Consider the following 12,378-nt stretch of genomic DNA (forward strand, 5'->3'; position numbering starts at 1 on the left):
AAGAATCATAAATAAATGTATTGATCTGCTGTCAGGCTGTTTATATTGAGACATATTGATCAGATGTAGAATTTCATTATGATCACAAGATTTTCCTTATAAGTGGGTTAGGGTTTGTATAAAACGTCCTCGGGTCAGTTTTCTATTAAATATGGTAAAATGTTTATGAAACAGTTTCCTCAGAGACTTAAAGATGCTCTGCTCTTCATCAACTCTTCTTCATACTGTAAATGTCTCATTCACTTTTCTTCTGCTTGAATAAACACAATCGGGGCAAGAAGGTTGCTGGTTTGAATCCGGTTCAGATGGGGTCTTCCTGTGTGGAGTCTGCATGTTCTCCCCGTGTTTTCTCCAGGTGCTCCGGCTTCATCTCACAAACACATGCAGATTAGGGGTTGTGTAGATTGGAGACTACACACAAGCTGCTGCTGCTTCAGCCTCTGGATCCTCAGGACACAGCTCAGCCTCCGTCCACACACACTGTCCTCTTCACACTCAGCTCCACCTGTTGAGAGAAGAAGACATCAGTGTCACAGAGACTCACTTCATCAGCTGTGAGTCAGTGATGCAGCTCATCCAGTAGAAAGAGCAGCAGGGACTTCAGTCCTGTTCAGAGGTGGAGCAGCTTCCTCTCTGCTGCATGTTCACGTGTTGGAATGAACATGCTAAGAGCTCAGTGTGTGTCCTCTGCATGTCAAAGTGCAGAGTGGACACCTGAGAGGTGGATTTACTGCTGTTACAGGTGAAGCCATGTTTCACTGTGTGTTGATGAACATCTGCTTCTGACAAACTGGGACCAGAGGAGACAGATGGACCTCAGCAGAGGTTCTGCTCTGTATAAAGAGCTCCTGGTTACCATGTGATGAGGAGAGGCTTCAGTCCCACTGATCTCAGAGCTGTGACAAAGATCCACCTGATCAGTTCTTCACTGATGAAGTGAGAGGACAAACTGTCTCAGATCAGATGAAGACGACACCGTCTCTGTCCCTCGTGTGAGGCTGTCAGCTGTGGTCCAGCTTCACTTCCTGTTCACATGAAAACAACAACAACTGTCGTCTTCACGTCAACTCAGTCACATGATCCCAAGCAGCTTGTGGCTCGTCTGATTGGCCGACTGTTGTCTCTCTGTGTCTCTGTCCAATCCTGACGTCTGTCCTCATTGTCCTCTCACAGCTTCACTGAGGAAACACTGAGGCCTGAACTATGAAGACACTTCAACATGTCCAGGAGATCTTTCTGAGATCAGCTCAACTGAACCTGACAGACACAGTCAGGCTAAGTGGTCACATGACGCTGGTTATCAACTCGTTAAGTTAACTCAGGTTTTCCTCATCGAGATCTGATCGTGCACATAAAAGGGGCGGGGTTTACTGTGTATGACCAATCACAGACATGGACAGTTTGACTGACAGCAGAGCCTCATATTTCACAACCAGGATCAAACTGTTCTATAATAAAAATCAGAGGAGAACAAACACATGATCCAGAATAAAAGAAACTCAGTCACAGCTGCTAAATGCAGGAAGAACAGCTGGTAAAACATCTGGATCGTGTCAATGTGTAAGTTACAGCGCCCCCTGGTGGCATCTGGTCACAATATATTACGTGACCACGACATAATAACGTCCGTGAATGATATAAATAACTCGAGGCCACGAGATCTGAATCTGTTGTTTACTAACAAGACGAGTAGAAGACAAGAAGACACACACTGTCTCACTGTCTCTGAGGACACACACTGACTCACTGACTCTGAGGACACACACTGTCTCACTTACTCTGAGGACACACACTGACTCACTGACTCTGAGGACACACACTGTCTCACTGACTCTGAGGACACACACTGACTCACTGACTCTGAAGACACACACTGACTCACTGACTCTGAGGACACACACTGTCTCACTGTCTCTGAGGACACACACTGTCTCACTGTCTCTGAGGAAACACTGTCTCACTTACTCTGAGGACACACACTGTCTCACTGACTCTGAGGACACACACTGTCTCTGAGGACACACACTGTCTCACTGACTCTGAGGACACACACTGTCTCACTGACTCTGAGGACACACACTGACTCTGAGGACACACACTGTCTCACTGACTCTGAGGACACACACTGTCTCACTGACTTTGAGGACACACACTGTCTCACTGTCTCTGAGAACACACACTGTCTCACTGTCTCTGAGGACACACACTGTCTCACTGACTCTGAGGACACACACTGTCTCACTGACTCTGAGGACACACACTGACTCACTGACTCTGAGGACACACACTGTCTCACTGACTCTGAGGACACACACTGTCTCACTGACTTTGAGGACACACACTGTCTCACTGTCTCTGAGAACACACACTGTCTCACTGTCTCTGAGGACACACACTGTCTCACTGACTCTGAGGACACACACTGTCTCACTGACTTTGAGGACACACACTGTCTCACTGTCTCTGAGAACACACACTGTCTCACTGTCTCTGAGGACACACACTGTCTCACTGTCTCTGAGGACACACACATGGACCTGTCTCCAGGAAGCTGAGGTCATCTGGTGTTTTGGGTACAGGATGAGTCTGGAGACATTGAGATGTTCTGGGTGAGTTAGAGATCAACTGAACCAACCAGACGTTGATTTAAACTTCCCTTATCCGTCCCTTTAAGGAGAGTGAGCACCACACAACAGTGTAGACTCACTGTGGTCAGTGGGCGGAGCTTCTATACGGGTTGATCTCCAACTACACCTGGAGCAGGTTAGCTGTTCATCAGAAGTCACCATGGTGATTGACCTGGTTAAGAAGTGGACGAGCTTCGTAGAACTGAAAAAACTAAACCTGAAGTTAACCTGATAACCACAAATCCTGCTTGGTAGCACAGACCCTGGATCTGTGATACTGACTGTGTTTAGTAACATACTGATGAAAGCAGCGTAGACTGACTCCAACCATCTACTGACCTCAGAGTCTCCAGTCGACAGGTTGGGCTCTGTAGAAAACCACACAGCTCCTTCACTCCTGAGTCCTGCAGGCTGTTGTTACTCAGATCCAGTTCTCTCAGATGAGAGGGGTTTGACCTCAGAGCTGAAGCCAGAGAAGAACAGCTGATCTCTGACAGACTGCAGTTCCACAACCTGGATAAAGAAATATGAATATTTGAATGTGTCCTCCTGTTGTTGTGGATCGTCATCATGTCAACACAGACTCTCAACCTGCTGCTGACCTCAGTCCAGTCTGTGACCTGAAGATAAATATCAGATCAGACATGTTGGACCATTGTTTCATTCATCAGCTTCTTCTCTGTGTGTTGGTCACTGAGCAGGTTTGTGTAATTAAACACTGTTTAAAGTAGGGATGGCTCCTGATGTCTCTTCCTGTTTTATTCTATACTTATCAACTGTCTAACGTGTTTCAATAAAAATGTGTCTTATTTTGACGAGTGCTCGGCCTCAGTCCACATGTTATTTACTGACACTTTCTTAGTGATCAGGAGCAGGTGAGTGCAGGTGAATGGAGTTGATGAGGTGGACGTGACTGACAGGCTGGGTGAGGGACAGATGACTGAGGGACAGTGAGCAGAGCAGAACTGAGACAATTTAAATAAATAATGACCCAATAAGAAAGAAAGTCTGAGAAGTGAAGAAGGATTTAAGGACCTCAGAGTCTCCAGTCGACAGTTTGGACTCATCAGTCCAGAACACAGCAGCTTCACTCCTGAGTCCTGCAGGTCGTTGTTTCTCAGATCCAGTTCTCTCAGATGAGAGGGGTTTGACCTCAGAGCTGAAGCCAGAGAAGAACAGCTGATCTCTGACAGTCTGCAGCCCTCCAACCTGGATAAAGAATAAAACTTAACTGTAAATTAAACTGAGTTCATGTGTGAAAATAACAAACACATATTCATGTGAGCGCAGACTCATAACATGGAAGATAAATATGAAATCAGACATGTTGGACTAAAAACGAGTCCTGATTCAGTACAAATAGATTATTTGGACCCGGTCTCTGTCCTGCAGATCAGTTTAGGAAATCCAGAACTAATCTCAGTGTTTTAACAAGTAGCTGAATATTTAAAATGTCACAGATTAATTAATGAGTGAATTCAAGTTATGAATGAAGAGGAATTATGTTAAATATAATTAAATGAGATAAATTGTGTATAAATGCTGTTTATAGATATGAGATCTACAAAAGTCAGTCAGTGAACTGACCTCAGAGTCTCCAGTCGACAGGTTGGACTCTCTAGAAAACCACACAGCTCCTTCACTCCTGAGTCCTGCAGGTCGTTGTTTCCTCTCAGATCCAGTTCTCTCAGATGAGAGGGGTTTGACCTCAGAGCTGAAGCCAGAGAAGAACAGCTGATCTCTGTCAGACTGCAGCACTCCAACCTGGATAAAGAAATATGAATATTAGAATGTGTCCTCCTGTTGTTGTGGATCGTCATCATGTCAACACAGACTCTCAACATGCTGCTGACCTCAGTTCAGTCTGTGACCTGAAGATAAATATCAGATCAGACATGTTGGACCATTGTTTCATTCATCAGCTTCTTCTCTGTGTGTTGGTCCCTGAGCAGGTTTGTGTATTAAACAATGTTTAAAGTAGAGATGGCTCCTGATGTCACTTCCTGTTTGTTTCTGTACTTATCAACTGTCCAACGTGTTTCAATAAGAATGTGTCTTCTTTTGAAAACCTGAGGAGGACGAGTGCTCGGCCTCAGTCCACATGTTATTTACTGACACTTTCTTAGTGACCAGGAGCAGGTGAGTGCAGGTGAATGGAGTTGATGAGGTGGACGTGACTGACAGGCTGGGTGAGTGACAGATGACTGAGGGACAGTGAGCAGAGCAGAACTGAGACAATTTAAATAAATAATGACCCAATAAGAAAGAAAGTCTGAAAAGTGAAGAAGGATTTAAGGACCTCAGAGTCTCGAGTCGACAGTTTGGACTCTCCAGTCCAGAACACAGCAGCTTCACTCCTGAATCCTGCAGGTTGTTGTCAGTCAGATCCAGTTCTCTGAGATGTGAGGGGTTTGACTTCAGAGCTGAGGCCACGACTTCACAGTGAGTCTCTGAGAGGAAACAACCACGGAGTCTGTAATTAAAGAAAATATCAAATCTGTGAGAATTAAATCAGAAAACACAACATTCATATAAAACGTGATCATGTGACCCTCACCCTGGTAAATCCCCTCTTTGTTAAAAACTCCTCAAGAGAATCCTTTCAGATTTGGTTAGAGCGTTCATTCAGACTAACAGAGGAACTCATTAGATTCAGGTGGTCAGAGGTCAAAGGTCAAGGTCACAGAACATGTTCATGGACTCTTCAACATGATATCTCAAGTCTGTCTTTATATTCATATATTCATATTATTGTGAAGTCAAAATGTCAGGAACCTAGAGGGACGGACACTGCACTGGTTGGTGGTGGAGGACAAACGCAGAGTGGGAACTCTGGTTTGACAAGAAAGAAGAAGAAACTATATTTCCTGCTTCTTCAGTTTCAAGGAACCGTCAGTGATTCAGTGATCGTCTCCTCACACTGTGCTGTTTGCTCATATATATATATTTAGTATATAAAATGACCTCCCTTGCACCCCACATGGTCGTATGTCTGAACCCTCAAACTCCAGCACAGAGATCACATTGGATTTCACTCTCCACATCTGAGTTAGTTGTTCTCTGTGACGGGGTCTCTCTTAAAAACTCCTCAAAGAGTGTGAAAACACAGGCGTAGTCAAAAATGTTGTTTCATATTTATTTCATTTAGATAGTGATCAAACAGGAAATGTGGAAATGTTTGTTGGCGTGTGCGCGCATGTGACTGCGGATGCGTATGTGTGAAGACCGCTGGCGGTCAGTGACGGAGCCGCTCCGTCACATTCTCATATGTACATAATAATAACTTTATTACACACATACACACAAAAACACACACACACACATTAGCTGCCCAAAACGATGAGGATCATTTAACACTGAGTGTATTTGAAGACCAACTCATCTCCACTGATTGAACATGTTATTGATCATGTCTGGACTCACTCAGCCTTCCTGCAGTTCCTCACAGCTGGGATCAGTCTCCGTCGACCCTGGTCTGATGTGTTGAACTTCTTCAGGTCCAACTCATCCAGAACCTCCTCTGACATCTGCAGCATGTAGGCCAGAGCTGAGCAGTGGATCCCAGAGAGTTCCTCCTGTGATCTGTTCTCTGACGTCAGAAACTGTTTCATCTGCTGATGAACTGAGTGGTCGTTCATCTCAGTCAGACAGTGGAAGATGTTGATGCTTCTGTCAGGAGAAATGCCACCACTCTTCATCTCCTTCAGGTTGTTGATGACTCTCTGGATGATCTCTGGATTGTTCTCTGTCTGACCCAGCAGGCCTCCTAAGACTCTCTGGTTCGACTCCAGACTGAGGCCGTGAAGGAAGCGAACAAACAGGTCCAGATGACCATTTGTACTGGTGAGGGATTTCTCCATGGTTCTCTTCAGGAGGTCATCCAGGAAGAAGGTACTGTCTGTGTTCCCATTTGTTCTCAAGAAGTTGTTGAGTTCTTCTGTGTTCCTCTTGGTGTAACAGTGGAACATGTAGACTGCAGCCAGAAACTCCTGAACGCTCAGATGAACAAAGCAGTAGACTGATTTCTGGAAGATCACACACTCTCTTCTGAAGATCTCAGTACAAACTCCTGAGTACACAGAGGCCTCTGTGACATTAAGACCACACTGCTCCAGGTCTTCTTGGTAGAACATGATGTTTCCTTCCTCCAGATGTTTAAGTGCCAGCCTCCCCAGCTTCAGGAGAACGTCCCTGTCAGCCTCCGTCAGCTGCTGTGGAGTCGTCTCATGTCCCTCACCGTACTTGTTGTTCTTCCTCTTTGTCTGAACCAGCAGGAAGTGTGAGTACAGGTCAGTCAGGGTCTTGGGCAGCTCTCCTCTCTGGTCTGTGGTCAACATGTGCTCCAGAACTGTAGCACTGATCCAGCAGAAGACTGGGATTTGACACATGATGTGGAGGCTCCTGGACGTCTTGATGTGTGAGATGATTCTGCTGCACAGCTCTTCATCACTGAACCTCCTCCTGAAGTACTCCTCCTTCTGGACCTCAGTGAAGCCTCGTACTTCTGTGACCCTGTCAACACATGTAGGAGGGATCTGATTGGCCGCCGCAGGTCTGGAGGTTATCCAGACGAGAGCCGAGGGAAGCAGATTCCCCCGGATGAGGTTTGTCAGCAGCACGTTGACTGATGACCTCTGTGTGACCTCAGACACAAGCTCCCTGTGGTTGAAGTCCAGAGAAGGTCTGCTGTCATCCAGGCCGTCAAAGATGAACAAAGGTTTACAGACAGCGAGCGTCTCTGCCGTGAGCTTCTGTAACGCTGGATGGAAAACATGGAGCAGCGTGAGAAGACTGTGCTGCTGGTCCTTCACCAGGTTCAGCTCCCTGAACGAAAGCACAGCCAGCAGACCCACATCCTGGTTCTCTTAACCCTCTGCCCAGTCCAGAGTGAACTTCTGCACCGAGAAGGTTTTTCCAACGCCAGCGACTCCGTTGGTCAGGACGACTCTGATGCTGCTCTGCTGGTCAGTGGAGGCTTTAAAGATGTCGTGGACCTTGATGGGAGTGTCCTGGAGGATCTTCATCTTTGAAGCCGTCTCAAGCTGCCTCACCTCATGTTGAGTATTAACCTCTTCACTCTGTCCCTCTGTGATGTAGAGCTCAGTGTAGATCCTGTTGAGGAGGGTTCTACTTCCTGTTTCATCACTTCCTTCAGTCACATGTTCACATCTCCTCCTCACACTGAGCTTATGTTCATCTGAAACCTCCTGCAGACCACGATCTGCTGAAAGACAAGAAACAATGTGAGAGACAGAGAATCTGAGAATCTGCTGATTGTTTTCATCAGATACAGAAAAACTACAGAAAATAAAAGCTTTTTAACTTTGTGCTTTTCTTGTGAGGATTTGTGTAGTTGTTTGTTTGTTGTTTTCGTCTCTCCTCCTCCCCTTCTCTGTTTCCCTGGGCAGGTGCTGTGAGCGCTAGGGGCGTGGCTGGTTCCCTGCAGCGGACCTGCATTTAATCCCAATCATCATATTAAGATCTGGTCCGCTCAACAGGCCGGCGCCAGATTATTCCATATATCATGGTAGTTGTTTCGCTGTTGCTCTCGACCTTCACGTCTCGTTTCGTTTTGTGGACTAAATTCCTGCTTCTTGCTTGCTCCACGCAGAACCTCCGTGTGCCTCTTCGCTCTGCTGTCATCCTCGCCTCTCCGTGGATCCTCCAGCCAGCCTGCACCCTGCCGCTCCAGCCTGTACCTGCCTACACAGTCAATAAACTGTTACCTTTTTCACTACCTGCTCCTCCGTGTCTGCTTTGGGGTCCGAACACCACCACAAACCCTAACATTTCTAACGATGTTAAATGTTGATGCTGTATGAAGGAACAAAATAAAACCACATGTGCTGATGTCAGAAGTGAAGACATCAGCAGACACATGTACAGTGCTGCTCTGACCGGCTGTCTGACCTCCAGCTCCTGTTCTGGATCTTTGTCCACACTGGGGACAGGAGGAGTCTCCTGAAGAACCAGACTGGTCCCAGTATGAGGTGATGCACTGTCTGCAGAACCAGTGTCCACAGCTGGTGGAGACTGGATCCTTCAGGACGTCCTGACACGAAGCACAGCAGGACGACTGCTCCTCCTCAGAAACATGACTCCTCTTCCTCTCCCTGTGAAGACATGTCCTGATAACTCACATGTCACAGTCACAGGTTGTCATCACTTCTGTCAAGGAGGTTTTGTGTTCACCCAGTATGTTTGTGTGTTGGTTGGTTCGTTAGTGGGATTATAAAAAACAACAGATTACCAGTAAACTTGATGGAAGGTTGTGTTCTGTGAACCAGATCGGGGGGGGGGGGGGTCCTCTTTTACAGACATGTTCAGAGGACTGATGTTTACCAGTGTGTGGAATTTGGTGCAGATCCAAATCAGAATGAGTCTCTAGTGGATTTCAAAGTGGTTTCATAAGGAGTGTGTTGGTTCTTGGTGGAGGTCTGAGCTCTTTGAGTGATTCTGAGAGATTAGTCACCAACTTCAATGAAGCTGTGTCCTAATGCAGGGGCCACACTAGAGGAAACTAGATCCTCTTCAGAGCAGGTCCCAGTAGAAACAGTCTCTTACTCTGTGGGTGAGGGTCCAGGTTCTTTACTGAAGTTTAGAGGAGTTGCCATGGACCAGTCACTCTTCAGAGACAGACAGCTGGACCCTGGAGACTCTGCTCTCAGTCTGTGGTCCTGACCTCTGCAAACACAAACATGTTTTTATTCAGAACACATCATTCACTGGTTCATTCTGTGAGGATTCAGTTTGGAGCTTCACATGTTTGTAGCAGGTCTCTTACTTTGTGTGTGAGGGTCCAACTTGCTCTGAAGTGTCCTCGTCCATGTTGCACCGGCTGCGGCTCAGTTGTGGTTCAGGCCACGCTGCTCTTCTAGATATTCAAGGTCTGGTCTATTTGCTTCTGGTTCTGTGCTCAGTTTACAGCAGAACACAGTGAAATGATCTTTCACACCAGTTTCAATGTTTATCTGTTGAAAACGTCACAAACACAAATATTTGCATCACTTCCTGTAGCCGACCCATTTCAAAATAAAAGCACTCCAGCATTTCCTAACCCTAACCCTATTCATTGAGAACATTATTAAATTAATAATATTAATATATCTTTTAGGGCACCAGCCAATAAGGGTGTGGAAGTGTACTATTGTATAAGTACAATAATAAAGTTCCCTCTCATGTAATATTGGTTTATGTCATTTTTAATTACACCAATAAATCTGCAGAGCCATAAACAAACGTTGAATAACAAAGTGTTTTTGCAACTTGAGCATTTCCTAATCTACACTCAAACCAATCAACTACATAAAAGTGAATTAATACAAGCTTGTAAAAGTTCATGTGTCCTTAAACCCCCGGCCACTAAGAGAAGAAACTCAACATCTAGAATCATGTTCACGTCATAAAGGCTGGAAATGAATCACAGAACTTTATAGACAGTAACACTGAGAGCACATCAGTCACAGCTTGAAGCAGCACTCTGTATCTCCACTCAGTTCTATGGCTTTGTGCCCAAATGAAGGTCAAACACAAGCTCTTCAACTTTATATTCACTTTAAAACTCACACAAAACCAGTATGAAGTTGTGTGTGTGTGTGTGTGTGTGTGTGTGTGTGTATGTACCTGGCTCTGCAGGTCGATGTTCCTCACACCTCAGCCAGTGAGTCCAGAGCTTTACTGGGATCCACAGTGAAGACTCTCCACTGGTTGGTGACCACTGCTGTAACGTAATGTTGTGAAAACACGTTGTGTTATTAAACACTTGATGAACAGATGAAGATAAAAAGTGAAGCTGTGAGTTAACTCTGTTAATTAGTCCTTTGAAGGCTCTTTGATCCAGACCTGCTGTTCACATCTGTCTCTGGGATCCGATCACATGACGTCTGTCACCAGGTGTGAACTGACAAACTTAGAGTCATGTGATCAGCAGACGGATGTTAACAGCAGGTGTGAGAGTGAGACAGTAAATCTTTCAGAAAGTTGTGTTCACACTCACCTGCTCACTTTCCTTCCTTCTGCTCGTCCAGGTGAAAATGGAGTCTGACCGCTCCCTGTTCTCAGGCTCCTCCTCCCTGTGGAACCAGTTCACTCTTGAACCCACCCAGTTCAAAGTCCAGTTCATACCCATGAAGATGAACTGGTTCACAGTTCATGTTTTATTGGGATGTTATGATGTAGATAAGAAACTTAGGATCATGTATTTAGTTAATAATGGACGTTGTGGGATCATGAATCCAGATCTTCACTTTCACACTGAGTCCTGACTGGGAGCGTCTACTGGGACTGAGCCGTACAATGAGATTCATCATGATGTTTAAATGAGCCTCAGAAACTCTGGAGTCAAACACGTCTTCATCATGTGAACTCGATGAAGACGTGTTTCCTTGAGATCGGTCTGATTCGTCAATAGTTTGTTAAAATGTGGAAAACTCCCAAACGGCCCAACTCCATCAAATGAAGCCTGAGCTCAAACCCATGTTTTTCCTCTGTGAGTTGAAGGTTGTTATATTTGGTGTTGGAGCTGAATGTGTGACTCCATCTGCAGAACTCTGCCACGTCAGGTCACATTCATACAGTCCAGTCACAGTGTTGGTTTATAGATCTATAGAAATACAGCTGCATTGCGATGCATCATTTGACCGTTGTGTATTTCAATAACTGATGAGATTTGCATCCGCTTCTTTTCTCTGACTAGACGAGTGTTCGATGTATGAAATGATCCAAGTAGAAACAGTACCAGTGTTTGACCACAAGGTGTCAGGAAAGAGCCAGAGCACCTGGCTGCAGACTACATGGTTTTCCCATCAAGTCTAAACTGGGTGAACTGGAATTCCACCATAGAAACTACTTTCTATGAAAACAAGAAATAAAACTGATGTGAGTGTAAATTCTATTTCACAGAAAACTTGACCAAAGCCTTGATCATCTTTTCATTGGATTTATTTGACATGTAAGTTGTGATTTAGTGTTTTATTCACATACAGTATAAAACGAGTTGAGAGAGAGAGAGAGAGAGAGAGAGAGAGAGAGAGAGAGAGAGAGAGAGAGAGGACTCTATAACTTACCCTAACACTCTAAGGAGGTTATGTTTTCCTCTGTTTGTTTGTTGATTTGTTTACAAACAGAAGAAGTCCCTGAATCTGAGTGTGAATCCAAATCAGACCATTTTTAAATGTTTGTGTTAAACTCTCACTTCTCAGGTTGTTAACAAAGTAGAAGAGAAGTTTAAAATCTCTAAATAAAACGTGAAAAAGTTCAGATAAATAACAGCACGTGAGCGCCCCCTGTCTGTCAGATATATTAGTGAAGTCTCCTCACAGTTTGACCAATCAGACCATGTGACCTAATGTTTTATTGACCTGTGCTGCCCCCTGGTGTTCACAGACAGAGTTTAAAAATCAGAGTTAAAATTAATTCTTGTTTTTTCATCTGTTTTATTGATTTTATTGATTTAGATGTTTTACATTTTTTTTTTCTAAATTATAGCAACTAAACTTGTTCTATTTTAACTTTCTACCTCTTATCAAATGTCTTTTAAATAAAATGTTATTATAGTATATAGTTTCATTCATTTTAATTCCATTTATAACATTTCTCAGGTTGAAAAGCACCAAACTGCATAAGATATTTAAATATCAGATATTTTAACTTTATATTTTCATGTGTTAAATATTTTTTTATTTATCTGAGAAATGACTGCACTTTGTTTTAGAAAGATCATAAAGTTTATTACATTTCTTTAAATGCAGAA

The 12,378-nt window shown here is 44.4% G+C and overlaps 2 protein-coding genes across 16 annotated transcripts in view; both read right to left on the bottom strand.

Moving 5' to 3' along the window:
* LOC128450355 (NACHT, LRR and PYD domains-containing protein 12) overlaps positions 1-12,378 on the bottom strand; it is a 143,896-nt gene that overhangs the window by 101,563 nt on the left and 29,955 nt on the right. For 4 of the 14 annotated variants that reach the window (XR_008339990.1, XR_008339988.1, XR_008339989.1 and 1 more), the window contains 4 exons: positions 4,215-4,391; positions 3,663-3,836; positions 2,967-3,140; positions 1-505 (listed from right to left, as the gene is read on the bottom strand). Coding sequence is in view for 6 of the 14 variants with exons in the window: in XM_053433801.1 (XP_053289776.1) it covers positions 496-505; positions 2,967-3,140; positions 3,663-3,836; positions 4,215-4,391 (535 nt within the window). In the remaining 8 variants the exon portion in view is untranslated. The remainder of the gene's footprint in view (positions 506-2,966; positions 3,141-3,662; positions 3,837-4,214; positions 4,392-12,378) is intronic. The other 10 variants (XR_008339991.1, XM_053433783.1, XM_053433775.1 and 7 more) reach the window with 6 other exon arrangements.
* Positions 7,031-10,699, bottom strand: LOC128450745 (tripartite motif-containing protein 75-like). 2 transcript variants are annotated; one of them, XM_053434405.1, is made up of 5 exons: positions 10,624-10,699; positions 9,412-9,598; positions 9,192-9,311; positions 8,538-8,740; positions 7,031-7,848 (listed from the first exon to the last, which is right to left on the bottom strand). In XM_053434405.1, exons 2-5 carry the CDS (start codon positions 9,453-9,455, stop codon positions 7,493-7,495), a joined length of 723 nt encoding a protein of 240 aa, XP_053290380.1. In that variant the 5' UTR covers positions 9,456-9,598; positions 10,624-10,699; the 3' UTR covers positions 7,031-7,492. The 2 variants fall into 2 exon arrangements, with proteins under 2 accessions (XP_053290380.1, XP_053290372.1); XM_053434397.1 differs by having other exon boundaries at positions 7,031-7,851.

This window comes from Pleuronectes platessa, chromosome 2 (assembly GCF_947347685.1).
Source record: "Pleuronectes platessa chromosome 2, fPlePla1.1, whole genome shotgun sequence".
In the NCBI taxonomy this organism is placed as follows: Eukaryota; Metazoa; Chordata; class Actinopteri; order Pleuronectiformes; family Pleuronectidae; genus Pleuronectes; species Pleuronectes platessa.